The sequence below is a fragment of the Chroicocephalus ridibundus genome, chromosome 4, assembly GCF_963924245.1.
Source record: "Chroicocephalus ridibundus chromosome 4, bChrRid1.1, whole genome shotgun sequence".
Lineage (NCBI taxonomy): Eukaryota > Metazoa > Chordata > Aves > Charadriiformes > Laridae > Chroicocephalus > Chroicocephalus ridibundus.
In genome coordinates, this window is record NC_086287.1 from 33,755,108 (window position 1) to 33,782,414 (window position 27,307).

Below are 27,307 nucleotides of genomic sequence, written 5' to 3' on the forward strand. Positions count from 1 at the left end.
ATTTTTTTGAAAGGCAAAGTAAATAGTTTTAAAGTGATTATTTTCTCTTCAGAATATTAAGATGGTCCTGCTTTTGTATTTCTCTTGTTCCTTCTTGGTTCACTATTAATAGTTTCACAGGTCTGGTATGAAGACTTCTCTGCAGTTTACTGACCTTCAGTCCTGGACTGTATACCTGCTTTTCCTGTCTCATCCTGGAGAGAAGTGTTTGTAACGTTTTTTTCACGGACTGAGAAGAGGATACTGCCAGTGTAAGAGGAAGCTGTTGTGCTTCCTTCAGTTATAAAATATCCTATAAGTAAAGAATTCACCCAGGAAGTGCAAGAGACAGATTTGGTGTTTTCTTTGGTCTTCTGGCAGTGAACAATTCCAGGGCTCAGGCATACATCCTTACCAATGCATGGCTGTAGGATGCAGCCCATACTAGAACTTATCATGGTACAGAAAGTAATTTGGATTACTTTAGGGCAGAAAATTAATAGAATCTTGCAAATTTAGATTGCTGTGGGAGCTCCACTAGAAAGGATGAATTTTTGACTGTGTTAACAGTCCATTTAATGTAAAATTCAGAAACAGCTCTGGGAGTTGCTCTAAGTACCTAAACCACTAAGCTTAGAATCTTCTACTCTTTTCTGAGTGAAGGAATCTTTTTTTTGTTTGTTGGTTTGTTTGTGCAGTGATATGTTGTCAGCAGTGGGTTTGCAAATCTGAGGCCCTCTGAGCCATGTGAGTACTTTTCAGTGAAACAGGGCATAGAGAATCACAGAATGGGGGGAGTTGGAAGGGACCTTTTAAAGGTCATTTATTCCAGCCCACACACACACCCCCCCGGCCATGGTTTTCATCAGTCTCACTGGGGAACAGAACTGATCCCCTGCAGGCTGTATTCTTGGCTGTGATAGCCCTAATACCTACAGCAATGTTCCCAAACAGGGTTTGCAGGAATGATGGTAGCTGCAGCTGTTCACACTCTTTGTACTGCTTGGTGTCCAGCAGCATAAAACAACCTTCGTACTGTGGCTTTACCTACCTTCTTACCCAAAACAGAACTCCCAATCATGTCTGCTACCCTCTACTGTGCTGTTCTTCCTCCAAACTTACCTTCTACTTACAGCACAGTCCACATCCTTCCCACCCTGGCTCAGTATCTCACCAGCCCTTAATCCTTTTATCTGTATCCCACCAATGCTTTTTCCAGATCAAAATTGTGCTCACACATGCTTGCTTCCACATAAATTTTGTATATTTAAAAAAGTATTTTCTGTACCCACCACTTCCTACCTCCGTATAATCGGGATGTCTGAAGTGTGCAAGTGATGCATCATCGCCATTCCTGGGAACCGGAAATATTTGGACATTTAACTCTGCAGGTTTTCAGTGTCCCAGAGATCCAGGCGTGCTTTTTCCTTGATGAATGAATGACACGAGGAAAGCTGCCTCCTTCTTTAAAATAGTAAAAACAAAGTGGGAGGGGAAAATGTGATTCCACTACCTGCGATTTATATTCAGAAGATTCAACTAGCATCGTACCTGCTACAAACAATGACTGAAACTTTGGTATTGACTCATTCAAGTTAAAATATTTGTATAAGTAGTGTCCTTGCTACTTGAGGATGATTTAGGATTTTTTTCTTTTGCAAATTGGGATTTAAGATAATGCAGAGAGTTAGGAAGCATCACATGCAACTTACTCAAGCTATACTACATGAGGTTCATCATAAAAAGGCTTTTATATTACAGGATATTAAAACAGCAGCAGTCCCAGTTTTCTTGCAATATATATTTCTATAAAACATTTTTAAACTAAATGAATTAAACTTTTGCACAACGTTGATATTGCATATGAATTTATACAGCAATAGCTGAATACTCTTTTCTATAAACACATAACAAAATTAAAGATAACAATTAATAGAAAAATACAAGGCCTCTTTGCCATTCATGTTTAGTGTAATATATAGCCAGTCATAAGTTATTAAAAAATGCACAACACAAGCCTGATGAATACAATCCCTTCTGTGCCATTCCGATGAATTTCACAATCAATCAACAGGGGGGGAGGGATGAAAAAGGGAAACCCTAGATTGATAGGAAAAGTGCTGTTTTCTTTACTGCTAAATTTTTTACTTGCAAAAAACTTTATTTTCTAAAGAATACTTGAAGTCTGTCATTCAATCCAGGAATCCGGAATAACTCCATGAACTATTACATCATTTTAACTACACACACGTAGGTATGAAAATATCAACTCATTACTAGGTATGTAATCAAATTAAAGCCTTTTTTCAAGAAAACTATTCTTTCATCTTCAGAGAACCTCCCACATCTTTAAAGATGTTTTTATTAGTATTAGAGAGTTGTTATTCTGTGAGATAACTAATCCCACTTATGGGTCTGCTTACTTTCTTCTTTTCTAACCATGTAATCTGATATAAATCAGTTAGGTTTCAAGGTTCGAGGTACCTTTGGATTTGAATGTAAATGCTTTCAGTTCCCAGTGTGTGGTCTAATTTAATCTCTTTGCCCAAGATCCCTGTCTTTAACTGTCTAGCCAATAACAGCTTTGTCAAATCAAGACAGTACAAGGCAGCAGACAGGAAAAAATCTGTTTGTCAGATATATTAGGAATATCACTGTTGGCTTCAGTAGTGTAGGAAGCAGTAGTATCCACTAATATATCAGGATCCAGATCCTCAAAAAGAACTACTGTGCCTTAAAAACCTTTCAAAATCTCTGACAAACGAACCAAGCCACATAGATACACAGAAATCTGTGGGTAGAAGTTAAATGTCTTTTGATGTAAACTTTGCCAACCAGATGGCAGTATCCTTCACAATAGCAAAACTGCAACTAGAATTAAAAAAAATACCTTTTAGCTACGATCTGTCATACCTTTTCTTAAACTGCCTGGCAAGAATGGATGTTGTGCAACTGAAGCACTGGAAGTACTTCACGCTACCAGGAGAACTCCTTGGAAAGATACAGAATCGTAAGCTACAGAATACTTAGAAAAGATAGTATTGTGTATTTAAAATTATATTATTTTTAACTCGTAAGAAGACATCTAGCAAGTGACAGCAAAAACATCAGAGCTGTATTGTTTCCTCTGCTGATATCCGATAGCCTTAAGTGCACGATATGCATAGCTTTAAACTTAGGGATACTATATTGAAAATAGTAGCTGTTGGCCAAATTCTGCATTCCAACATTAAGTGCAACTTATAACAAGCTCACAAGAATCCTTGACTGAATACAGAAACAAAAAGTAGCCCTTTTTCCTCCCTTGCATTATGATAGTGTATATATAAGAATAAAACATCTGGACTTCAGAGGGACCATTTCAGTTGCATAATTTTTAGTTTCAAAGTAGCAATATCCCACAGCAGATTTTTGCTTCATTGTTTAGAGTCCAAAAAATCTTTACAGATGCCTCTAATAATATCAGGAACCATCTGCTCCAATCCTGTGAACTCCCTAGTGAAGAAAGTATGAGATTCTCTTGGTTCAGAAGCCATGTCTTTCAGATCATCCAGAGGTGCCCAGGCAACACCCACAGAGAAGATGGTTATTCCTACAATAAGAAAAAAAAAATAGTTAACAGCATTTTGGCTATGGATGCAAGAAAAACAGCTATTTCTACATCCATGAATTAATCTGGACCAGAAAAGTATGTTTCAATACCTGCAGTCTGTCAAAGATGATTAGATGCTGCCAGGAATTAGATGCTATCAGGAATTAGATTTGTCTCAGTAAAAATCCTGAAGGAAATATGGGGTCTCTTAAGAATTGCTGTCTGAGTTCTTTTTGTAGTGACACAGATGAATGTAGCAGTTACAATGTCAGTCTTGAAGCACAAGTAACACTATGTAAAATGATTTTGAAAATAGATTTGGGTCCTTTGTGTATGCTCAGTGCTTTCAAGCATCAGCAGTCCAACAAGCTTTTTGGACAGAACTGCTTGTTTTCGTCCTAGATGACGAAGGAGAGCAGGAGTCATGCCGTATTGGGTGGCATCACTGATTGAAGCTTCACTACTTGGCTCTTTATTTTTAATTTACTAATTTCTCTACTGTTTAGGGAAATAAGAGTGCATGTATGTTTCTCACTAAGCTGCCATGAGCGAGTCTACTCACACCTGGCTCCATAGTGCTGGTTTTTCATCCTCATGAAAAACAGTTCCTTGGGGGCTTACATTTTGCTGGATTTAAAATAGATATGATACTTGATTTGCTCACTTGGCTATATTTGCAAACTTTAAAAGCTTAACATTTACAATAGAGCAGAAATAGGATGAATCAACTTCCACCGCTTATAAAGACACATCAATTACCTGCTTTTTGTGCAGCAGCAGCAGGTCCTCTAACATCATCGTAAGACTGACCGTCAGTCAAAACAATGAGAAAATTTTTGTTTGGTCCATCTTTCATTGGCCCAAACACGTTTCTGGTTGTGAAAGAAATGGCATCACCCGTAGCAGTGCCACCGCTCATGTAGCGAATGTTCCGGATAGCCGAGAGGACCTTTTCTTTCGTGGTGTAGTCTGTGAAGCTGAACTCAGTACGCTGGTCATAGGTGAACTGCACGGCTGCAATCTTGGAACCAATGTCGGAGATCTCAAAAGCCTTTGCGACGTTGCTGATGAATTCCAGCACCAGGCGGAAGTTGCTGTCTCCAATGCTGCTGGAACCGTCTATCAAGAAACCGATGTTGACGGAGTTGTAGCATGTCTTGCTACACAACATCTGCTCATGCGAACACAGTTTTTGGACAAGAGGTTTCACGTATTTGGTAGTACCAAACCAGGTGGGCATTTGGTAAGAGAAGAAGCCGTTGTTTCGACAGACGGCCTGTTTGAAAACAAAAAAGTTAACAGGTAAATACTGGCACAGCAGCTGTACAGAGAATACTGAGAGACCTATGTGATTTTCCTTCAAAGGCCTGATGGCCTAGAAATGGAGCCTGACGGTGGGCAGTTGGGGTGGGGTTTTGTCTAGTTTGTTCGTAAAGAAATTGAGGACAAACATTTGCAGTTGGAGTCAGTGAAAGCTATAATATAGCTTATTTTATCCAATAGTTAATCAACCCTGCCCACTCCCCCCCCCGACCTCTTGAAATTTCAAATAATTTAACTTTATGAATAAGAACTGGAAATTATAACGGTGTTTTGGGAAAGTGAACTAAGTCATGGCTACTGAATATCCAAAGGATTGAAAGTTCTATACTTCTGCTTATCCACTGAAAATTTGGCTTCTCTGTTTTCCCTTTGAAATTGGTAAGCACTTTATTTTTTAAAATCTACAAAGTGTCATAAACACAGATATACAGTTGGGTAGAAATACAACTCCAGGCTATTCAAAGCAAAATTTCTTTTTCCCCTGGCTTCCATAGGGTGAATGTAAAGCGCAAGGTAATTGAGAAAGGGGTTAAATTTAAAATCAGCTCTCCAAGATCATCACTAATTTGGCTATGATCAAAATGCAGAAGGGGAGGGCAGGCCTCAGTCCCCTAAGGGCAGGAGCACGTAGGAGTTAGACCTGCTGCAATGCCACTGGCATCAGCAGCAAGCTGCCTTGTATCTGGAAGCAGCAGAGCAGTAGTGCTTCATCCTGTTCTGACGAAATTAGACATCTAAACCCTCCCTATGAAAAATGAGAGATTTTCCTCACTGGAAAGTAGGTAAGACCTACTGATTAGCAAGCTCATGTGGAAGGAGCTGATCTGTGTTAGAACGCCTACTCAAACTCATCCAGAGAAATATCCAAAAGGCTTCACGCAAGATGAAATGGCCTCCATGTGAATTTGTTAGGATGGTGTTTTTCAATCTTTCCTGTCCTCTTTGTAGTGAGATTAAGTAAATGATCCTCCAAAGAGCAGGTACAGAAAGATATGCCTCCCTGCCTACCATTTCAGGATAAGAGATATCATATCCGTGCTTCACTGCCTTCGACACATTTAACCATATTTATGATAGGGGAATCTCCTACACTGAGAATCTTCATGTAATCATAAAGTTCAGGAGCTACAACTTGGCCAAGACTGTGAACTGGGAGGACAGCACTAGCACTTTGGTACCTTTGTGTAGCCCCCTTCAGCAGGGGAAAACTCAGTGTTTCTCTAGGCTTCCTCGTGATATTCTTCTAAATCACTTATAAGCAGGGATAGCTTCACTGATGTTTTTGAGAGAAAATTATTTTTTTATATATATATAAATTAGTTCATTAAGATTTTAGCCTGCAGTAATCTCTAGAATCATAGCCATCACTGAGAAACGTATAACGATATTCTCTCTTACTTTGTCAACAAAACCAATGTCTTGTACCATTCCCAGCTCCTCTGTTGTGGGTTTCGCTACAGACACAATGAATACGTTGACTCCAAATTCTCTGGCCACTATGCCAGCTTCTTCTATATCATCTGAGGGCCAGCCATCTAGGAACACTACAATGATCTTGGGAATTCCTTTGCGTGCTCCATTTTCTAAAGAGAAGAACTTCTGAGCTGTGTGCTTCAAAGCTTTCCCTAATTTTGAACCAAAAAAGAACATGAAGAAATAATGCAATTACATTTTGATACACCAGTTTTCTATATGAAATTGTTGTGATGGATTTTGGTTATGATTACAGGTCTAAGCCAATGTAAAAGCAAAATAATGGCCCAGGAAATTTGATAATAATGAAGCTTGAGCAACCTATAAATTAAAAACCAAAAAAAAACTTCAAAGAAACCCAAAACCAAACTGCCCCTACAACCCACCCCCCCACACACAGATAAAGCTGAGGAAGAAACCACTGATATTTTTTCACACCCAGAGGTCTAGTTTCACACTAGGAGGTAGATATATTAGTGCCTGCCAAATGAACTGGGAGGAAGAAAGTTGAGGAGCTACTTAAATTTAGCTTGTGAAATGCAATGTATTTAGAATGCTCAGTTTCCTCATTTGGCAGCCATCTCTTCACAACCACTTACTACTAATTCCGAGATTATTCTAACTCTTTAATTAGCAACTCAACAAGAATGAAATGCTCGGCCTTTTAGATATGAATTTGTCTCAAGATACCACCCCGCTACTAGTGAAAGGTTGATTACTGTTTGAATGCAGGAAGTGATATTTGCACTTCTACTCTAATTAAATGTATAATAAGCAATCCTAACTTCTGGAAATGAAATGGAAGATGTGGGAATGTTCTAGCGGGAAAATGTTGAACCTGACTAAGATGAGCGCGTCATCTAAAACACCTTCTTGCCTAACTGAATTATAAGAACTTCAGTGTGCATATATATATATATGCATACTTACATATATTAAAAAAATATGTATTTGGAAATGTAAATAAATAATTTCTATTTGCATGGAGGTATGAACTCACCTGTATTGGAATTGCCTCCTCTGAAACCTAGCTCCTTTATGGCAAACAAAACTTCTTTTGCAGCAGTGAAGTTTTTCAGATAGAATTCAATTTTTGGGTGTTCACTGTGGAAATATAAAACAGAGTAATGAAGTATGTAGTTCACTTTTCATACCGCTATGGCATTAGCAAGCTAAAATACACTTAGAATCATTTTGTTCTTAGTAATATACTCTTCTTTATATTTATCATTCCTAAAATAGAAGTACGATCCTCACTGAATAATTATGACAGTCCTTAGCAAGAGGAATTATTTAGCCAGGTGGGTAAATTAAGAACAGATTGATTCTTATGCTTATCAAGTAGCTGAAAACGTTAGGTTGAAAATATATACAGGAAAAAATTTAGAATGTCCTAGATGTTAAAATAAATACATTTGTGTAATTGAAAATTGGCAAGTTTTCCACTATTTGTATAAGAAATACCTTGTTTTTAAAAAATTCCTGTGAAATTTAACGGTTTGAGGAGTTTAATTTAAGAAGTTTTAAGGTACCTTAGCTACTGACTCCATTTCAGGACTGAAAGATTTTAGCTACACTAAGTTTCCAGATTTCACTTTTGATTTTTAGTAGGAAACAAATTTGTCATGCGAAGAGTAGAAATAAAAACACCTGCAGGTCAAAGAGCTGCTGCTACAAATAAACAGCCCGATCCTGCATCAGAACCCCGAGAATGAAGCCCTGAGCCAAGGAGAGCTGGGCTGCAGCGCTGACCCTCATGAGAATAACTGTTAAAATGGTACTTCTGGAGATACAAAGATTATTGCTTGCAAGATTAATTTCTAATGGAGACTTCAAGGTGCTGAACCGATTACTCGGTTTCTCCGGGAATTGTTCCTCACAATTACAGTAGTGTTACAGTACTCGAAGCCAGGGCAGTGAGAGCGAGGCTCATTTCCCCTAGATTTTGATGTCCACAGTGGACAGACTGGATTTTTCAGGATGGAATTCATCACAAAAAGAGACACCCAAAGCGTTTCAGATGGTCTGTGCCGTGAATGTGGTCGCTCTTTCTAGTGACTGTAAAAGCAAGCCCAGGTCATTAAATCAGATGCAGATGTCTACTCTGCAGCCGTCTAAAGACAGGGGAGAGGAACAGACTTTAACGATATAAGACGTGACGGAGAAACCCTGTGTTAATCTAACAGATGTTTCATCTTAGAATAAGAGGGTTAAAGGCTTCTTTGTGCTTCCTTTATTCCAGAAGCAGTAGCCAAAGTGGTTAAGCCTCGGAAAACTGCTACTGCTGAGCACTAGCAAACTGAGCTGTGGCCCAAAAAATCCATTTACCAACATGTTGGATGTGGCAGTGGCTTTCAGACTGTTTTGCAGCTGTGAACATGCGTCGTAGTATGAATAGGCTTAATCAAGTGACTATTTACAATTTGAAAGTATTAGCTGTAGTAACCTACAGGTTGTCGAGAGCAGCTTTTTGTTTTGTACACACACAGAGCCATTTGTGACAACTTCCTACAACTTTTGAAAAACCATCTCTCCTTTGTAGAGTGCTTTCTGCCGCCTTACTAAGACGAGTTACAAAACTGTCGGCAGCAGAGGGGCTGCTCTCTCTAGCCAAATATCAAGTATCACAGAGGCAGAAGACGATCAAATTTTTCACACCTTCTCACATGGACACCTCAGCGTAGCACAGAGCAAACAGTGCTACAGCTGGAAGGACTTTGCTTTCTCTTGCTATTCATCTGCCATTATTGAGTGAACCCTGTTCTGCAAAATAGGGAGTGATATACTAATTGATTTCTCTTATTAATTACTCTGCTATATTTTGTATAGGTCTGTTCTCACCTGGCTTGTACAACTCCAACGTGCGGCCCTTCTGTTCCAATTCCCAACATCACCGCTACTTTTCCAACAAAGTTTTTCTGCAAATTAAATCTACGTTGGCCAATGTTGTAACTTCCATCAATGAGAAATGCAATATCAGCTTTGCAGTCTGTGAACATCCAAAATAATTAGACTTACTTAACACCAAACAAGCATTAGGATTTTGCTTTGCAAAAGTTAAATCTGTGGGTTCCTACCTTTGTTTCCAGCCTTTTTATCGAGTGTCTTCTTAGGTCTTTTACCTTCAGTGAAGGAAACAGCATGGATCATTTAAGAACAACAAGATGAACAGCCACAAGTGAACTACAAGAAGCTCAGACTCCAAGAATTACACTAAAATCCATCTACAGTAAGAACTGTCAATCAGTTTAATTATTAAACTCGCACTACTACTGCTTTGCACCTTAGAGAATATTCTTTTCCAAATGAAGCAGTTTAACCTTCCTTTCTATGCCTGCCTGGCTGATTACTGAAATGCAGAAAGCTGGGTGGGTTGCTGTAGCTCTCCATCCCAAGCGCCACCACTTTTCAGTCAGCAATCCTGCTGTACAGCGAGCAGTTTAAATAGTTTGGAAGCAAACCATGACTTAAAGTATAAAGCAAACGGTCTATTCACAAACAACATCCAAGTCCAGTATTTATACACCACTAACCTGCATTAAAACTGATTTAGCCTTTCACTGGCAGCATTTTCTGTAGAGAAACACACATAACATCTAAATGTCTGCTATGTACATCCTGAGAGCGCTCAGCCATTGAGTAGTTCTGTGAGAAGGAATGCATTGTCTGTCTTCTCTGTTGCTTAATAGGAATTAATATTACATGAGCTCACGAACTCTTTCCATCCTTTCTGTTATTCGCATTACTTTTCTAAATTCAGATTTTTCTTAATTTACATGAACACTACTGAAGTCAGAATCAACCTCCTCGACTACAAACGATTCCTGTTTTTTGCTGATGAAAGATATACTACAAAAGTAGATATTGTATATATTCTTTTCTTTGAAAACAAACAAATCCTATGAAGCATGGCATTTTAGTCAGGGGTTCACACACTGTAGCACATCTTATCACAGGAGGCTTCCCTTGTGGCAGAGACCTCGTACCTGTAGAAGGACGTGCTGTTGATACTGATCGCCCAACTGCTTCAAGCGCTGTGTTCTTGCTACCTGTAAAAATAACATAAGAATAAATTTACTGTATTTCAGTGTATTTAGATGAAAATACAAGTGCTTGAAGGGTGCTATATTTCCAATAATCTTTCTTCATCATCCACCATTAGCTACTCTTGGAGTAGGATGTGGGTCTAGACAGATCTTTGGTGCAATCCAGTATTGCACTCCTTCTTTTACAGCTAATAAACATCTCCTTTGAGCTCCTGCACTTGAAACATTAGCAGATGATGAGTAATTACAGCGTATCTAATTGATGAGAGTTTTTGAACTATGGCAGACATTATTTCTAGTAGATACAATTCAGGACTTGATCTGGAGAAGTGGATTTCACTTAAAACTTCACCAAAAGCACCTCTAATTCCAAGTTCTTAGGTATTGATTTGCAGTGGGCACTACGTGAGGATTACTAGTATCTTACAGATAGTAGGCTGAATTTCAGCATGAGAGATGTTTCCCAAACTTTGAAAGAATATACCAGAAAACGCATAGACTTTAATACTTTTGAAACCACAACAACATATACAACCAGTAGGCTTCTTTATACATTTTCATGAGGGAGGTTTAACCTCACCGAGGTGGCAGGGCGTGATAACTGGTTTGCAATCGGGCACAGTATCTCAACTGCGTGGACAAAAACTTCTGAAAAACCCCACTCTGTCACCCTGGAGCTTAATGACCATGGCACATGCAATGGCACATCATTCCTGGTTTCGGAGGGTCACTGTTCTGCTTGCGGGGAACGCTGCGCAAGCTCTTTGAAGGGTCTGACAAGCGCCAGCGCCTGCACGAAGGCAGGCAGGGGAGAAAAAGGATAAAAGTATATGCCTGGGAGCGGGAGGAGGACGGGACTGCAACAGCAGGATTGAAGCACTGGCTTAGACCAGCTTAAACTGTGGTGGAACTGCCCTGGCAACTGCCTGCTGTCATGTCATTACATTCTAAATTACTGCGATCCATTTTTACGCTTCTGCTACAGATTGGCTAGTCTAGCTGGAATAGTATTTTAAGGAAATTGTGAGAAAATGAAAGTAAAATAACGCGTTAAAAGAGAAAACTGGTGTTACTACGCTTCAGACAGCAGCCCCATTTGTTTATGCATACAGGAGCACCGAAGAAGTTTCCTAGAGTTCTGTTAATGTTTCAAATATAGATTGCAAAGTAGTAAGTGTGATCCACCTACGAGTCACTGAGAAAGACGAAGCCCATCTAGTCAGCACCTGAGACTGGATCCCATTGGCATTTACAGCAGGGTAGTTTTCCTGTCCTGGGAGAGTCTGTATCCTTACAGCTCCTCCTGCATTGGTGATCACCCCGCTGAGATACAAAAAGACACATTTTAACCACAAGAAAATGCAGTGCAGTTACACCATCATTAGCATGTTGGACTCAAGCCTTCAGAAAAAGATGCCATACAGGCTGGTAGGTGTGTTCAGGTTAAAACAAGCTGGAAATTGCTGAAAAGAATTTTAAAAGAAACTATTCTGCTGAGCACCACACAAACGTATTAAAAGAAAAGTCAGGAAATTCTAAAATTCTGGCAGTGGTCGGACTGACGCGGAAGAGTGCTGTTTCAAGGATACACCAATTCCTAAAGGAAAGAGCTCCAGCAAAACATATTCGAGTTTATTATGCCTCGTGCATATTTGTGAGCGAAACAAGATTTGGCACGCTTAACTACAAAATGACTAAAGCTAAGAAAACTGAGAAGAAAAATTGCTCTTTATAGTAGTAATGGATATGTAGGATATCTTGTTACGCAACTACAGGCTGAGATCAGAAGTGGTAGATATTATTGATAGCAGCCATCAGATTACTGATAATTATAAGGAGGAACCTAAAGCATCTTATTCTTCTTATTCACCTGTAGTAAACATTAAATGTGAAATCTGAAATGAATGAAATAATTAAATGCAAGTTAATAACTGGGTTGCTTTCAGTATAGACTTGGAAATAGTCTATCAACAGTAGATGCAATTCAACTGTGTAATTTTCACCGACAGAGATGTAGTGTAACGTACCAAATTGCAGCTTCATAATTTGGAATACTTAGGTAACAGTTAACAAGTCATAGCTATCTTCATTAGTTTAAGCATACCGCAATGCATCCTTAATATACAATTACAATGGATTAATTAAAAAAAAAAATTCAGAACAAACACCAAGAAGCTTACTGATTGAAATATCTTATAAAGTCATATTCAGTATTACGAGACAGTTACACTCCTTAATGCCTTACCAGAAGGGTCAGTTCAGAAACAGAAGTGACAAGAAAACTCGTAGCAAAATCTGTGGAGAAAGTTTTCCAAGACCGAGAATAGAGTCGAACCTAAAGCACTCAGACCCTAGACAAGTTTTTAGAAGCCATAGTCTAGTTCTCAATGACGGCCACTGTTATTTTTCCCTTGTTGAGTTCCATTTCATGACTCAATGACCAGGTTTTGAGATTGCCATCGGATCTCTCTTGCCATCTGAGACAAATGAAGGAATAGCTAGTTTGAAAATCTTGCTGATGCTTATAGGCTGAGGATCGTGTGAATACCCAGCAGGACAACAGATTTTATGCATTTTGGAAACTTCAGGGTTAAAAGCAGCCCAGAGACAACTTCACTGGTTTTGCAGGAAGAGAGGCTGTGGCGATTGGTTTTATTTGGATACCCCAAGTGACAATAACAGGCATCAGAACCGTTCAGATCTCTTTTTATGTGCTACTGAAAGAATGGTTATTATTTTTTAGAGGCCAAAATTCAATGTTGAGCTTCTCTAATAGGGAGTAAATGCTTAAATGCTCTGTAGTACTTGGGCAGGTACAGCACTGCGGGAGACAACCAACCATTTCCAGACTATTTAAAAACAGCAATGCGCGCCTTTGTGTTTATTTTCCTTATCTGTTTGGCTTCCTGCTTGAAAAGAGATCCCTGCCTAATCGGATTTAAAACAATGTGAAAGTAGAGTAATCAAGATCAGAGTTTAGAAAATCTTGCCTATATTTTGGTAATATGAGCTTTGGGTATCTGTGGCGAAGGCACAGTAAGGCAAAGTTATCTTTCAAGAAAAATAACATATTAATGTATTTAGAATAATTCAGTCTAATTAGAACACAATTTCCTTCTCCAGTACCTGGTTCTCTTTGGCATTCAAGCCTTCACTAGTATCTCAGTTTTAACGGATAAGGAAATATGTGTCAGAAATAGACTATATTGTATTTAATTGGAACGGTTCCTAGTTTAAGTTTATACTTGCAGTTTTAGTGAAGCTACTTTGGGCTTGCATCAGCATACTTGATCTATGCCCAAGCTGGCTCCAAAGAGGAGCTTAGTATCTCTTCCCCCTTCCTTTGTGGTGGACTTGCAACTGTGAGCACTGAATTAAACTCAGGAACACATTCATACTGAAAGCCCAGCCTAAGAATTATTCCTGGAAGCAATGATTTCTGCTTGTTATAGTCATAGCGTGACCACTTCTGTCTATATAGTTCCATTTTTTTCTATTGGTCTTTTCATTTTGATTGCCAGGTAATCATTCTGGGGAAAAAAAACCCAATAAAATCTAGATACTCTCCATCAAACTTGGAAGCTTTCCACTGAAACCAGAGTAGATTTATTTGCCCCTTATCTATTTATTGAAAACATGGGATTCTGTATTTCATCACGAGTCAAAACTCTAGACTGCCTTTTGAAGATATGCTATTTCCATACAACAGCTCTGCTATTTTTCATGCAGGTGGGGGGGTCGATATTAGATGTGAATATAACATGAACTATATCTCTATGAAAGTTATTCCTCTTTTCTTGCCCTTCTGTAGGTAAGTTAATAAGTTTAAGCCATCTTTTACAATCTCATCAGTTTTACTTGGGCTGTTTCTTCCAGCAGAAGCAGAATAAACCATATTGTCAGTCTGCCTTTGTATTCTGAACCAGATTGGAAAATTCCTTTCTGCAGTCATTCGTGATTTACTTTAAAAATGAGGTTCATCCTGTGTAGATCTACAGTGGTATTCAAAGAGTGAAGTAGTGCCTTTGCACTTCCTCCGAATGATTTATGTCATTACAATCTGCTTTGATTTCACCGCTGTTCTTTGCTCCTGTGTGATGACTCACATTACCATTTTGATTCAACTGGAACTCTGCAGATTTTCCAGGAACAGCTTTTGCTTCCTTACTCACTGTTCCATGCTACTGACAGCACTGCTTGATGGCAACTTTTATATAAAAGCTGTCAGTCCGTTCTCTTGCCTGGCTTCGCTTTCAATAACAAATCATAATTTATATCAAAATGGTATTTTTCACTCAAAAATGCACACAAATTAAACAGAAAAGTAGATACATGAGGAAGCAGTCCAGTACTTCACTGCACAATATCTCATGGAAGGCAGTATACTGGCCAAGGGCAGCAGAAGATATGGGAAGGTCTTACAAAATACAGGAACTTAATCTAAACCATACTTAAAAATCTGAATTAAGGTAAAGAGCAGATGGGATTGAAGCTTTTTAGAGACCTAAGCACCTCCTCAAAGTAAAGTGCAAGAACTGTCTATCCGCACTCTCGGAAAGAGAAACATGGGGCTGGCTTGCCTTTGCTGAATTTTGAATGTGTTTTTCAAGGAGCCTGCACATCAAAACTGATGCCTAGGCCACAGAGAGACTCCTCCAGCCGTGGGAGATGACCCTTAGAGATGGAACTGCAGTCAGCAATCTTAGGCATAGCAGCAGAAAGCCGAAATACCATCTCCTGTTAAAAGAAAGGGGAAACACCAGATTTTCACCTGGTGAAAGTGTTTTTCCTCTGGGTAAACGTTCGATTGTTTCTCAGAATTTCTAAGACTGATGACAGATTTGGCTGATGGAGAGAGCACTTTCTGAAGCACACTTAGAAGCTCTTGACTTGTTTAAAAATGTTGGAGATGAAGCCAAGTGGCTATTCCCTTAAATGGGCTTAGTGCTAAGTGTAAGGTAAGGATCAGCTAGATAAAATTGCCTGAAGATAACAAAACATTGTCAGTGAAACAGACAAAGATTGTTTTCCCCCCCTTGTTGTATAATGGTGTTAAAGAGTGAAGAGAAACAGATTTGAACATAGACCAGATGTTCTATGCCAAGGAAGGATCCCCAGCCCAAAAGGCAGCAGCGCTCCAACTGGGCTGTTAAAAGTCGTACATACTGAGCTGATTTAGTCTTGCAGTTCCAGAAGCAAAATGTTTGCTCAGAAACTCACATGGTATGTTTTTATGCTGATCATTATGCTCATCATACATGTCTATAGGTAAGCTATCTGCTTCTTCAGCAGACGGGAGAGAAGAGAAAGAAGGCAGCCTGCCATCCTACGCAAGAGCAGAATTTTGACCCCCGGGAGCTCTTTTTCCCCATTGCTAACAGAGTGCTGGCTCTGATAGCAGCTGGCATTTCCTATAGGGTCCTTGGATGAAAAGCATTATCCTCAGGGACTTAAGACAGCTGAATTACCTGAATTCCCATCTTTCCTTCCATCAGCAGCTGCATCAATCTCCTTCCGCATCATCCGCCTTTCTCCATCGCTCCAAGCGGCGCCCTCCCCTTCTCCAAACTTCAGTCTCCTACTGCTGCCTGACTGCCTTCCATCACCAACACAGAGCCGCTCAGGGTTTCATGCCAGCATCCCCTGGCCGCCCAGGTTGTGCTCTTTCTGTCTCCTCTGCACCCCTATTGCTTTTGGCAGGAAAGAAGGCTCAGCAGCAGAAGCAGGCACTATACCAAGGTTTCCCAGGGGATCTACAGCTGCTCAGAAATCCCTCTGGCCAGACAACCTTTTTTTGTCAATATTCTTCTAGCAAACACTAGGGTAGCCCAGGGGCCATTCCTGTTTGTGGTCACTTTGTGGCCAGCTTGGTAGTACCATGATACGCTTTTGTTACACTCGAGTTCTAGAACCCCAGCGTTTAATTAGAAATGGTTCCACCCCGTGAGCGGTTAGGAAAGTTATGAAAAAAATTTACATGCCTATTTAGCATCTTAAAAACTACCACATGAGGCTAGGTCTCCATGTAGTGGAATTGGCACTAGAACAGAACTGCACAAGCTGAGAACTTAGTCCTTCATTTGACCTTCTGATTATTAATCCAATTAATCACTCAGTGGTAGATTTAACTCCGTTCTTCATGCCTGCACAGCGACAGCCTGGTAGGAGGTTCTCCATTCTTCCCCTGACAAATAAATCTTTTATTCTTCTGCCCAGAAAAAGAACAATATTAAATAAATATTCTGTTTCCTGAGAGTAATTACACATAAAATGAGGGGAGAAAAAGGAGAGAAAAAGCCAAATATAACAAACTAAAACAGGCAGAAAAGTTATTCATCTGTAGTATGCAGAATTATTCATAGCCAAAATCGGCTAAGTTCTTAATGTGCACTATATAGTATTTTATTGTGTTAATAATTGCCTCACAGTAATGGAACTACTCATAGGAATAAACGTTATTTGGTTTATACAAAATTAAGGAATCAGGCCTCAATTTGGACCTGGCTCAGAAACTAGAGTCTATGTGGAGAGGGTGGGGAAACTGACCCATGCTCACACAACCCATTCCAGTTTAAAAAAAAAAACAAACAACCAACAAATAAACCCATAAGCACTGCTCCCAAGACGGATCCTTCTTGAAACAGCGGATAGCTGTCTGACTGTGCTTTGTACAAGATAACAGCAACAGTCATCGTAGCGGCACAGGCCGGGTACTCAACAGCACTGAGGGTACAGAGCTCTATCGCACTCACCGTGCCGTGTAATATAGGGCATACTTCATCGTAAACTAGATGCGGTTGTTTCAGTTACCTGGAGGAAATCTCCGAAGTCCTCAAAGCCGGTATCTAGTTACGTCACGATAACAGCAAATTGCTGTGATTAGCTATTAGCAATATGTTCTTGGAGTTTGACATCAATATGGGGCTTAGCCATTGCAACACAGAGCAAGAGGGAACAATTTATATTTTTTTGCCTGTTATTGTTGGATTTTGTGGCCTGCACTGAAGTTAGCAGAGATCTAATCAGCTATCCTCGCACCTCCATCCAGCAATCCTTTTTTATCAGAACCAGTATTTACAGCTGCTAATAGTTGCAGCAAAACCACCGAAACAGTCTCTTATGGCAAGTTCTGTTCTAAGTAAAAAAGGCTGGTAGGACTAAGCCCCCAACTTAAAAGCAGTCCCCGAAAACCAGCAGTTCTCCTAAACGGAAGATTTTTCACCTATAGTCTGCTCTTTCAAATTGCTGTACTACAATTTAGCATATTCAGAAGACTTGAACATTGTTAATGTGCATATTTACTGGAAGAGACAGATTAGAATGGTGGGTATATTTTAATCCCTTCATTGCTATTAGAGGCCTCTTTGTTCTTGGAACACCCGTGGAGACAGATCATTAGGTTTTACAGAGGTGCACATTTCACAAGAGGTATAATTTGAATTGACACTGACTATGGAAAAATCCATATTTTTCCATGCCCCTATGCTTCCGGGCATATACAATAATTATGCACAGTTTATAAGGTACAGACTTTAGTGAAGACCTAAGTGGCCTTCCACAGACCTGTGCTGTATTATCTTAGGGGAAGACCACATAAATCTTGAAAAGAAGTCTGCTTCTTCCATTTCTTGTACCTCCTTCTATTGTAAGTGTGTTGATTTTTCTGGTGCTGATCTAAAAACTGTATTGAAAAGTATAGATCACGTACACATCTGATTCAAAAATTATATTTAAAAGTCTAGATCATGTGAACATTTGCTAGCATTTTCAGTATTCTAGTATTTCGGTATTCTACTTTTCAGCATTTTCAGTATTTCCACTATTCGACTTTTGCTAATTCCTGAGTATTTAAATTAATACGAGATTCCGCTGAGGTACAAATCTGGAGTAAAGCAGATCTCGCAGCCCGGTTGGATGGGCCGTGCTGTTTTGCTGCAGCTGGTCAGCAGCGGCCCCCAGCTGCGGGGGAACCGAGCCCCACCAGCTCTCTTGGTGGGACTTCTCTAGCCATCAAACACTCGCCACTGGTGTGGGAGATTTAAGTTCAACTAAGGCTAGCTGAACTGGTTAGGAACTTCTGCCACATTTCAAAACACTCAAGACATAAGTATCTTCAGAAAGCTATCTTTATATAGGAAAAGCTTTTTTTCCCTCCTTAAGACAAGAGCTCTTTGACAACCAGTAAAGAAACAGAGTGTTAAAAATAAATGGCTACATCACTAAATACAAGCATTGTCTTAGAAAAAAGACAACTGGAAGAAACCTCAGTTTTCCTATATATGCTTTTTTTTTAAAAAAAAAAAAGGAAGACATTTGATCCAGATATTCTCTCATAGACTTCTTCTACATACATAAACTAGGAAAGCGAAAAACTGAACTTTTGTTTTTAAAAAAAACACCCATGAAGACACTTAAAGCACACTGAATGAAGCATTCATTCTTTTCACAGAAGGATCAAAAGGAAGCCTGTTCTAACAGTGAAAACAGAGACATATAATTATCTTTGAAACTAACTCTTAAGCTTTTAAAACAAGTGCACACAGATCCCCCCGACACCTCCCAAGTTCTTTCTAGCTGCCCCTGGAGTACTTTAGCTCTTAGTCTCCTTTACAGTATTTAACAAATTCCAGATAGAATTTCTACTCAATTAAAAAAAACCTGTTAGTTTTAGTTTACTTTGGAGTTCAACTACTATGAAGATATCCTGAATTTCAGAAGTCTTGTTAAAAGTTATAGGATTTCAATTGACATTTTAAATAAGTTTCTGGATAGTAATTATAGCCCCATAAGTATTATTTAAAATGCTTAGTATGTATTTTACAGCATTTAAAGTATCAAGCAATGAATGTTAACTCAAAAACCCCTTTATTTTCCTCCTTTATCTTCTAGTCATTTATTTCACTAAAATTTTGGGGTGGTATTTTTGTAAATAAAAAAATACTTTGATAGCAGAGTTCAGCATCGCAGCAATATATTCTGAAATAATTTCCTTCTATTGCTTGGGAACAAGAAGAGATTGAAACTATTCCTCCCTTTCTTCTAAAGGTTTTGTTTCACTTAAGCTTTTAAGAATAGTTTCGGCATTTCTGCAAGGCAGTAGTAGTCTTATCTGGAATATACAAATACAGTAAGATGGTATGATTTCTTTTGTTTTAACTGTTGTTTATGTATATGTTAACATCAATGTACCTAGATGCTAAATAAAACTAAGAAGGTCAATGGTGCTTGAAGGGATTCTGGATCCTCAAATACTAATGAAATCTCATTCAAAGGAACAGAACATTAAAAATGGTCTCCGTAATATAGTATGATACCTCAATATAATGATTTGTACCTCTTCAAACCCAAATAATTTAGATTATATGCACGATGAAGTCTTACTTTTAAATATATTCATAATATTTAATCATAGATTTTTCAGAAATTACAAGAAATTCGGGCAGGATGATCTAGTCTGTACTTTTACGTCAAGATAGGATCGATTATAGTTCTCTAGCTATTCTAGACAGATGGATGTCTATCTGTTGTTGGAAACTGCACTGCCCATTGCAGTTCCTATGATATCCCAGGTCATCTAGTCTCTGTCCTTATTATTAGGCTTTTCTTCATATCTAATGCAAATTTCATTGCCGAGATGTCAGTCCTATCCTAGGAGTCCTAACACCTTACAAAGTTTTGAAACTACTTTGTGGTAGGAAGAATATCGTGAAAAGGTCTAAGTGAAGAAGTATCATGTGGTACGACCAGTTAATAGATGAATCTAAGAATCCTCCTTTAATAACCAAAAGCTTTCTCCAAGTATCAAAATCAAAGTCTGAAACTCCCTGGAGACTGACAGTCAGGACTCAGTCTGGTTTCCACAGGAATCTGAAATAGATATCTCTGTCTCCAGCTATTTTGCCTAACATTTCCTTATTTAAAATTGTTCTAAAAAGTAATTTACCTTGCAAGTAAGTAATTAAATGTTTGTCCTTCCTCCAAAAAAAAAAATAGTCAGATGACCTCAATAAGATTTCTGCCAGCCTGTTCTCCTTCCCCTGTGGAATTATTATTGCTGTTCTAATGACATCTATTTAACACAGGTTATCTGGATATTTTCCTTAGTTTCCCATTTGATACAGGAGTGAATGAAGCTAGACAGCAATCTCTTAATTAGACCAGTAAATAGCCTAACACTCACCAAACAACTGTCAGAAAAGAAATACTGTGGCAAAGAGACATAACACTGATTAATAGTCTTTATGAACCGCATTCACCCAAATCACGGGTAGGTCTGTTTGCACAGGAGCTTAAACCAATTTCAACCATTTCACTGTCATGTAAATGCAAGTAAAAAAGTGCATCTGCTTTCATTCTCCGATTGGTTACCATTTACGCTGTATCCTTCCGTGTTCCAGTGACACGTCTGTTCCCTTACAGTGAAAGTCTGTCTGACACTGTGCCGTTTCAGGGAACGTTAAGAAAGCTGTTTTCAGGAGCACCTAACACAACTCGGGTAACTTGCTAAGCACCCAGCTGTTCTTTTCTCTGTTGCTCTCTCTTCTCCTAAAGACATTCCTGTTGAGCTACTATGTCTCCCAAAGTCCAGAAAGATCTTTATTATGACGGCATCAGAAGGTTAAAATTGATAAATGCAGCAAGACTATATAACCTTGCTTAACACACTGATTAGCAATCTTTGACTCACCTGTGTATGGCAGCTCCACAGACGCTGGAAAGAGAGGCATAAACTCCATCCCCAAAGACATAAAATTGCCATAGAGGACAGTTTGCTGGGCAAAGGACATCTTCTGTCTCCTTCCTCAGGTCAAGGCCTCTTGTAAAGCACGTGACAGCAGTGGAAGCTAAAGAAAAAACAAGAAACTGTGACATGAAAATCATAAGGGTGGTTGGTTTTGTTGTTGTTGTTTGTTTTTAATCTCCTACCATTTCCAGGTTTAAAGCAATGTTTAAGTTTGAAATTGGGTACAGTGTCTCATCTTATGCTCCAGTAGGTCTGTAAGGATATTTTTGGAGCTTACAAGTGTGCAGCTATGAAAAGGAAGAAAACACTTTATGGGAAAGAAGTGGCAGGAAAAGGTGGAAAAAAGCTTAAAAAATTAAATAATTAAAATAAGATAAAAACAACACTATAGTAACATTAAAATAATATCCAAGGAGTATTACAAGGTGGGAGCAAAGCACCAGTAATTCACATCTGTAAGTTTACTGCAGAGACCGAAGGGCAAAGGAAAGGAGTTTTGAGGGCTGGCGAACACAGGCGGCGGGCAGCACTCTCCAAGGGAGACATTAAACAACTCTGACATCCCCACAGTAATCTCCAGCCATAAGACATCTATGAATCACTCGGGGAAACTCTGAGCCTTCCCTCCAGTGGCATTCACGAAGCAGGTTGACAGCAGCATTCCCCTTAGCCTCTGCAACAAATCCTACTAAAGTCAGCGTTAAAGAGAGTACACATCTCCTCACTCCAGTAACATCTAGAACATGCATATAAATTCATTGCAATTAAGTTTACATCATTATCCTTGTGCAAAGGCCTGTCAGATTGACCCAGCGAGACAGAAAGTTTTTATTTATCTGAGGCACATGCACTTTTCACATAGAACCCTGCATTTTTTCTTAAAAGCTGCTCCTCAGATTACCATTATTAAGCTTTTACTGTGCTTGCACATGTACACTGTAGGTATGCAGACACACATTTACACCTCTATACAGTTTTGCTTGGCAAACTGATCCTTTTTTGTTTGAAAACTTTGAGATCATTATCTCGGATGCTTCTTCTACACATGACAGCACATTCAGCTGGTCTGACAGCACAGCAAAACAGGGCTTTGGCTTAGATCAACATCAATTCAATATCGTAAATCCAAACCATGACTGGATATTTATTGTGAACTTCCTACAGAGCATATCTTGCCTTTGCAGAGCACCAGAAGGCGCAAGAATCTTTTCTATACGCACTGTAAGTATTACTTTTTCCACAGCATTGAGGGCTGACGGAGGCTGGCCCGTGTGGTGGTGCATACACCACAGCGTTACATCCCAAGGAGAGCATCTTCAGGGGATCAGTCATCTTCCACCTGCTTCCCCTTTCGCTCTTACCCCAGGGTGTTTACTGACCCTAACATAAGCCGCTGTTATTTTAAAGTATTTGGAGCATACACCGTCCCTCAGCAGTGATGGAAAAGATCCCACATCCTGCTCATCTCACCGACTTTAGAACTGAAAAGCAGAGCAGTTACAGCTGGAGTTGCACAGGAAAGTGTGTCTGTTCACTCTGGCTACATAAATCTAACACATACACGTTCATAGACCATGCGTGTAGTTCTACTCTTAAGTATATATAATCCTCATTAATGCTACACTGAAATTATGTTAAACTACCTAATCGTATTTTCATGAAAAAAATCTTTGCGGCTATTTGTCAGCATAGGGGTGTGGCTTAAGTGTGCTAAATGTATTCATATAGTCTACAGTAAGAAAAACAAAAGCAATACATACTTCTTCGTTTTCCCCTTTTCAAGACAGTAAAAGCTGTCCACCTACCAAGACACTGTGAAGTGATTTAATCTGATTCTCAAGTATCCTAACAAATAAATAAGTTTTTTTAGGACTAAATCTTACCTACTCACATCCTCTCCATGTTTAGTCCTATACATTTGCCTTAAAAACAAAAGTCTGAAAACCCAAGCAGAATCACCATGCTTATACCTAGAAACATATTTTCACTGTTAAAGTGCTATATTAGTGGTGTTATGCTAAAATAAGTCGATTTGCTTTGCTGTTCTAGTCCAGTAATTCTTTCATGAAACTTCTACAAATGTATTAGTCAATCACTGGGCACTACTCAAGTAATATCCACCAAATGACAACTAGCGAGACCATCAGAAGCAGAGAGCAGCTGGAAGGCTGGATGCCCTCGGAGGAACCACTGCAATGAGATCTCTGGTAATCTCTGCTCTCACAGTGCTGCTTGCGCCATGCACCCGGCAACATTTCCCCAGCCTCTCAAAGTGCAAGATGCCACAGGAAGTTTTGTACTTGTCATTTCTAATGTACTGTATGTGACCGTATGCACAGCCTGCCAAGGAATTCAAAGACAATGATTAGACATGTCTAGTTAATGAACCCTTTATCACTCAGAGATTTGTATTTCCCTCACTACCAGGTACTTACTAATTACAGTCATATGTCAAACTAACATGATACATAGCACAGAAGATGGGGGTTGGGGGAAGAAATAAATCTTGCTGTGTTCTCCCTGGCTATGAAAACACAGAAATCCATTGCAGCCCAGCCATGGGATTTTTGTGTGCTGACAGCCTAAATACTGTCATGATCCTTGTCTGCACCATGAGAGGGGAGGGGGCTGCGTGAACTGAAGAGCTGACACGCTGTAGCTGGGGCTTTAGCAGTTCATGCCTCAGTTGGATCAGCACCGAAGCAATAACACACGCTTTGAAGTACATGATGCTGTTAATCAAAAAGCAACTATTTCATTTTGGTTCTCTATGTAGGTAGATACAGTTTTCTATAAGCTGTAATTCTGTAACTGAGACTAACACTAGGAATGTTAGGTGCACTATCAAAATGAGAAGTACTGGGTACCAAAATTAAGACTTACAATACCAACTCCGCAGCGGATTTTGTTCTTCCCTGTTAGCTAATGCATCATCAGCTATCCAACCCATAAAACTACAAGTACTCTGTTGCAAACGGGAAAACTTATTGATCAGGTCTGAATAACAGATAATACGCAATAGTTGTTTGCCAGCTTACATACTAATCGTTCTCCCAAATTTCATGTGATATCACTATCAAAGTTGAAGGTGGTGGTTGTTTTTGTTAGTGTATCCAAGATACTTCATCACAGCAGAAACCGCCAAAGAGCTCTCTCTCTCTCCCTCTCTCTCTCTATATATATAAAGTAAATGAGGTAAAACCCAGATGTTTTGATCCCTGTAATTTAAGAATGCAAGAGCAGTCGCAGTGGAGGCATTTCTCTGGGTACTTACGTGATCCAATACTCTAAATCCATGCATTTTTGGAATAAGGAAAGATAAGCCTGTAATTTACAGGAAAGGACTCAGTCCTAGACTCCTACCCATTCTGGACTCTGACGAAGACTAGAGACCTACGTTATGTGATATAAAATTAGGCCTTCAGAACTGTAATAAAGTGACCATCATCCCATTCTGTCAAGACACACACTCTAAGCATCATGGGAACACACTACATCAGGGTACACCATAAAAACATAGTACAAAGAGACTGTATTTCTTCCCGATTTAAGTCATGTTTAAAGGTAGGGATGAATGTCTTCCATCACTGTTGACCTAAAAAAGAAACAAAAAAAGCAAAGGCTCACTTCTCTCCTAAAACACCCATCCATCACTCCATCAGTTCCATCTGTTTGGTGCCTCATCCCGTGTACTCTGATTTGCCCTAAATAGTTGTTTCTTATGCCTACCTATAAAAGTTCTGAACTTTTGACAGGAGTCACTAATTTAAAAGACTCTAGAAAAATAAAATCCATAGCCAAAATCTGAACTTTTCTAATCTTGAAGTCTCCATGTCCAAGTCCAGAAGTCTCTGCTTTGGGAAGGCAGAGTTTGTTTATGTAAAGGAAAAAGAATAGGGTTTCCTAAATGTGAGGTAGCTGTGTGAGTCACAAAACAGCAAACAGGAATATTTGAATATTTTATCTTGAGGATTCAAACAAGCCTGCTTTTTATCTTATGCAAGGATTACTCACACAAACCTTATCCATATTAGGAAAAAAGACATACTAGTAGAAATATACTGTTTATATTTTGGAAAACGTGTTCACAGATCGCATATTAATTCATGTCATCTTAAATACACATCCTAATCTGGACAAAGGCAATGTGATTTTTAAAAAAATCTGCTCAGGGCTATATAATTTATTTCAATCTGAGACTTGCCCTTTTCTGATCAACTTAAGGTCACTTACCATCACATGCCAATGTTCACCCACCCACCCAGTCTCATGTACGGTAACCAGAACTGTATATTTATAACTGTACATACTATAACTAGTATTTTTTGCATTTGGGGGGGAATATCAGGAAAGATATAAGATCCCTTAAGATCTCCCTGAGTAGTTATGAGCCTAAATGCAGTAGATTTTTGAGAAAATTAATGTTCTTTCATTACTTTGAACAACAGAATTTAAGTACTTATATAAAAGCTCCTGCAAGCTTCTAGTTCAATAACCAAATGCTGCTGAATTTAGGCTCTGAATAATGGTAAGAGACAACAACTTACAGTAACAGTTCACATTTTATACAACAAACACATCCTGGTACCAATATTCCATTTTGCCAATATTCCCTTAATGTTATTTTAGTTCGTTACAGATACCTTCAGATTACAGAGGCTTCTCCTCCAACCCTGGCAGGAAGCATTACAGCAAATTTTTTCACTTGTTTCCTGACAGACTGTCGGCATTTCATCTGTAAAATAAAAAGGAAAGGAACTGTGGTTGGAGTAGGTTTTCTTTTGCTGTGCATTTTTTTTTCCTCCTTTTTTAGGCATAGCACTCCTGTGATATATAGCTATTACTGCTTTAGCACAGAAGAATTTTCCTAATGCTTGACTGAACATAAAGTGAGCAGCAAATCCTACTTTCTAATGACAGTGAAATCCTGAAGAACGGTTCAGAAAAGTTTGAGGTCACTCACCTGCTGCAGGCCAGGCCTGCGTGTGGAAGCACATCCTTCTGGAGGCTCCTGCCCTCCCTTGGTGAAAGGCTCCGCTGGACTGGGCAGACGATCCGCTTGCATCCTTCAGGTTAATTATTTAACTGCTCCCTGTGGCTCTTGCTTCCTGTAGATTGACTCTGGCTCCAGAAGAGCCCACTTTCTGGCACCAGGGATGCGGTCCCACAGGGCATGGAGCAACAGGCAGCCCCTGCCCTGCTAGGCATGGCAAGTACCTTCTTTTGCTTTCCAGGTCAAAATAATGGCGGGGCACGTTTAAACGGTTTTTAATCGACTCCATGGTCAGAAATATGCCGTAGATCCTCAGATTGCCAAGCACCACGCGAGTGCCTTCATAACACGCACAAACACACCCCCACTCACACTTGCTACCAGCACTCCCCTGGATGGGGGCACCTGTCACCACTGCTCTTCTTCAACCTGTGCCAGCAGGGAGTTTCACCCCCGTTTGGAAGCCTTCCCAGACACCCTCCGCGCCCTTCTGCGGCCTCCCCCGCGGGTCACACACACCCCCCCCCAGCAGCCGGACACGGCGGGGCCCGAACGGACCCCGGCCCCGGCGCAGCCCTCCCCGGCGGCAGCGGCTCCCCGGCCCGGCCCCGGCCAGGACTCCCGTCGGGCGGCGGCCGCCACAGGGCGCGCCGGGGAAGCGCCGAGCCGGCACCCGCGACCCCCGGCGCCGCCATCGCCCGGCGGGGAGGGACGGGCAGAGACGGTGCGAAGGAGAAACCCCCCCGTGGGGATGGAGGGGGGAGGAGGTCGGACAACTCACCCGAGCCGTCGCTCCCGCGTACGGGGCCGCCGAGCAGGAAGGCGCCTGTGAACAGAGCGGGAGCGGGTCGGGTCGGGGCCATGCTCCGCGCCCGCCCCGCCGGCCCCCAGCCGCTCCCCGCGGTACCCACCGAGGAGAAGGGGGACGACCCACATGGCGGCGGGGCGCCCCGCACCCCGGGGGAACGGCGAGCAGAGGGGAGCCGAAGGGAGGGCACCAGCGCAGCACAAGGCAGCCGAACCGGGCCGCCCACACCGCGGAGCTGCCGTCCCCGCCGCGCTGTCCCGGCACCTCCGCGGAGCCGCATGGCCGGCAGCGGCCGCCCCGCCCGCTTTAAAGCTCTGAGTTTGGGGCGCATGGGCACTGGGGCGGGCGA

The 27,307-nt window shown here is 40.4% G+C and overlaps 1 protein-coding gene and 1 long non-coding RNA gene across 2 annotated transcripts; both read right to left on the reverse strand.

Annotated features, from left to right (window-relative positions):
* Positions 1–1,830: 1,830 nt before the first annotated feature.
* COCH (cochlin) lies at positions 1,831–27,254 on the reverse strand. The gene is given in 12 exon segments (XM_063333762.1): positions 1,831–3,571; positions 4,331–4,847; positions 6,293–6,519; positions 7,368–7,471; positions 9,209–9,356; positions 9,445–9,489; positions 10,354–10,412; positions 11,599–11,736; positions 21,101–21,257; positions 26,932–26,976; positions 27,062–27,100; positions 27,103–27,254. Coding segments are annotated over 12 exon segments (1,791 nt in total). The 5' UTR covers positions 27,239–27,254; the 3' UTR covers positions 1,831–3,395.
* LOC134515133 (uncharacterized) lies at positions 21,303–26,755 on the reverse strand. The gene is made up of 3 exons (XR_010070887.1): positions 26,121–26,755; positions 25,801–25,892; positions 21,303–24,752 (listed from the first exon to the last, which is right to left on the reverse strand). It is a non-coding gene; the product is annotated as an uncharacterized LOC134515133 (long non-coding RNA).
* Positions 27,255–27,307: the final 53 nt, after the last annotated feature.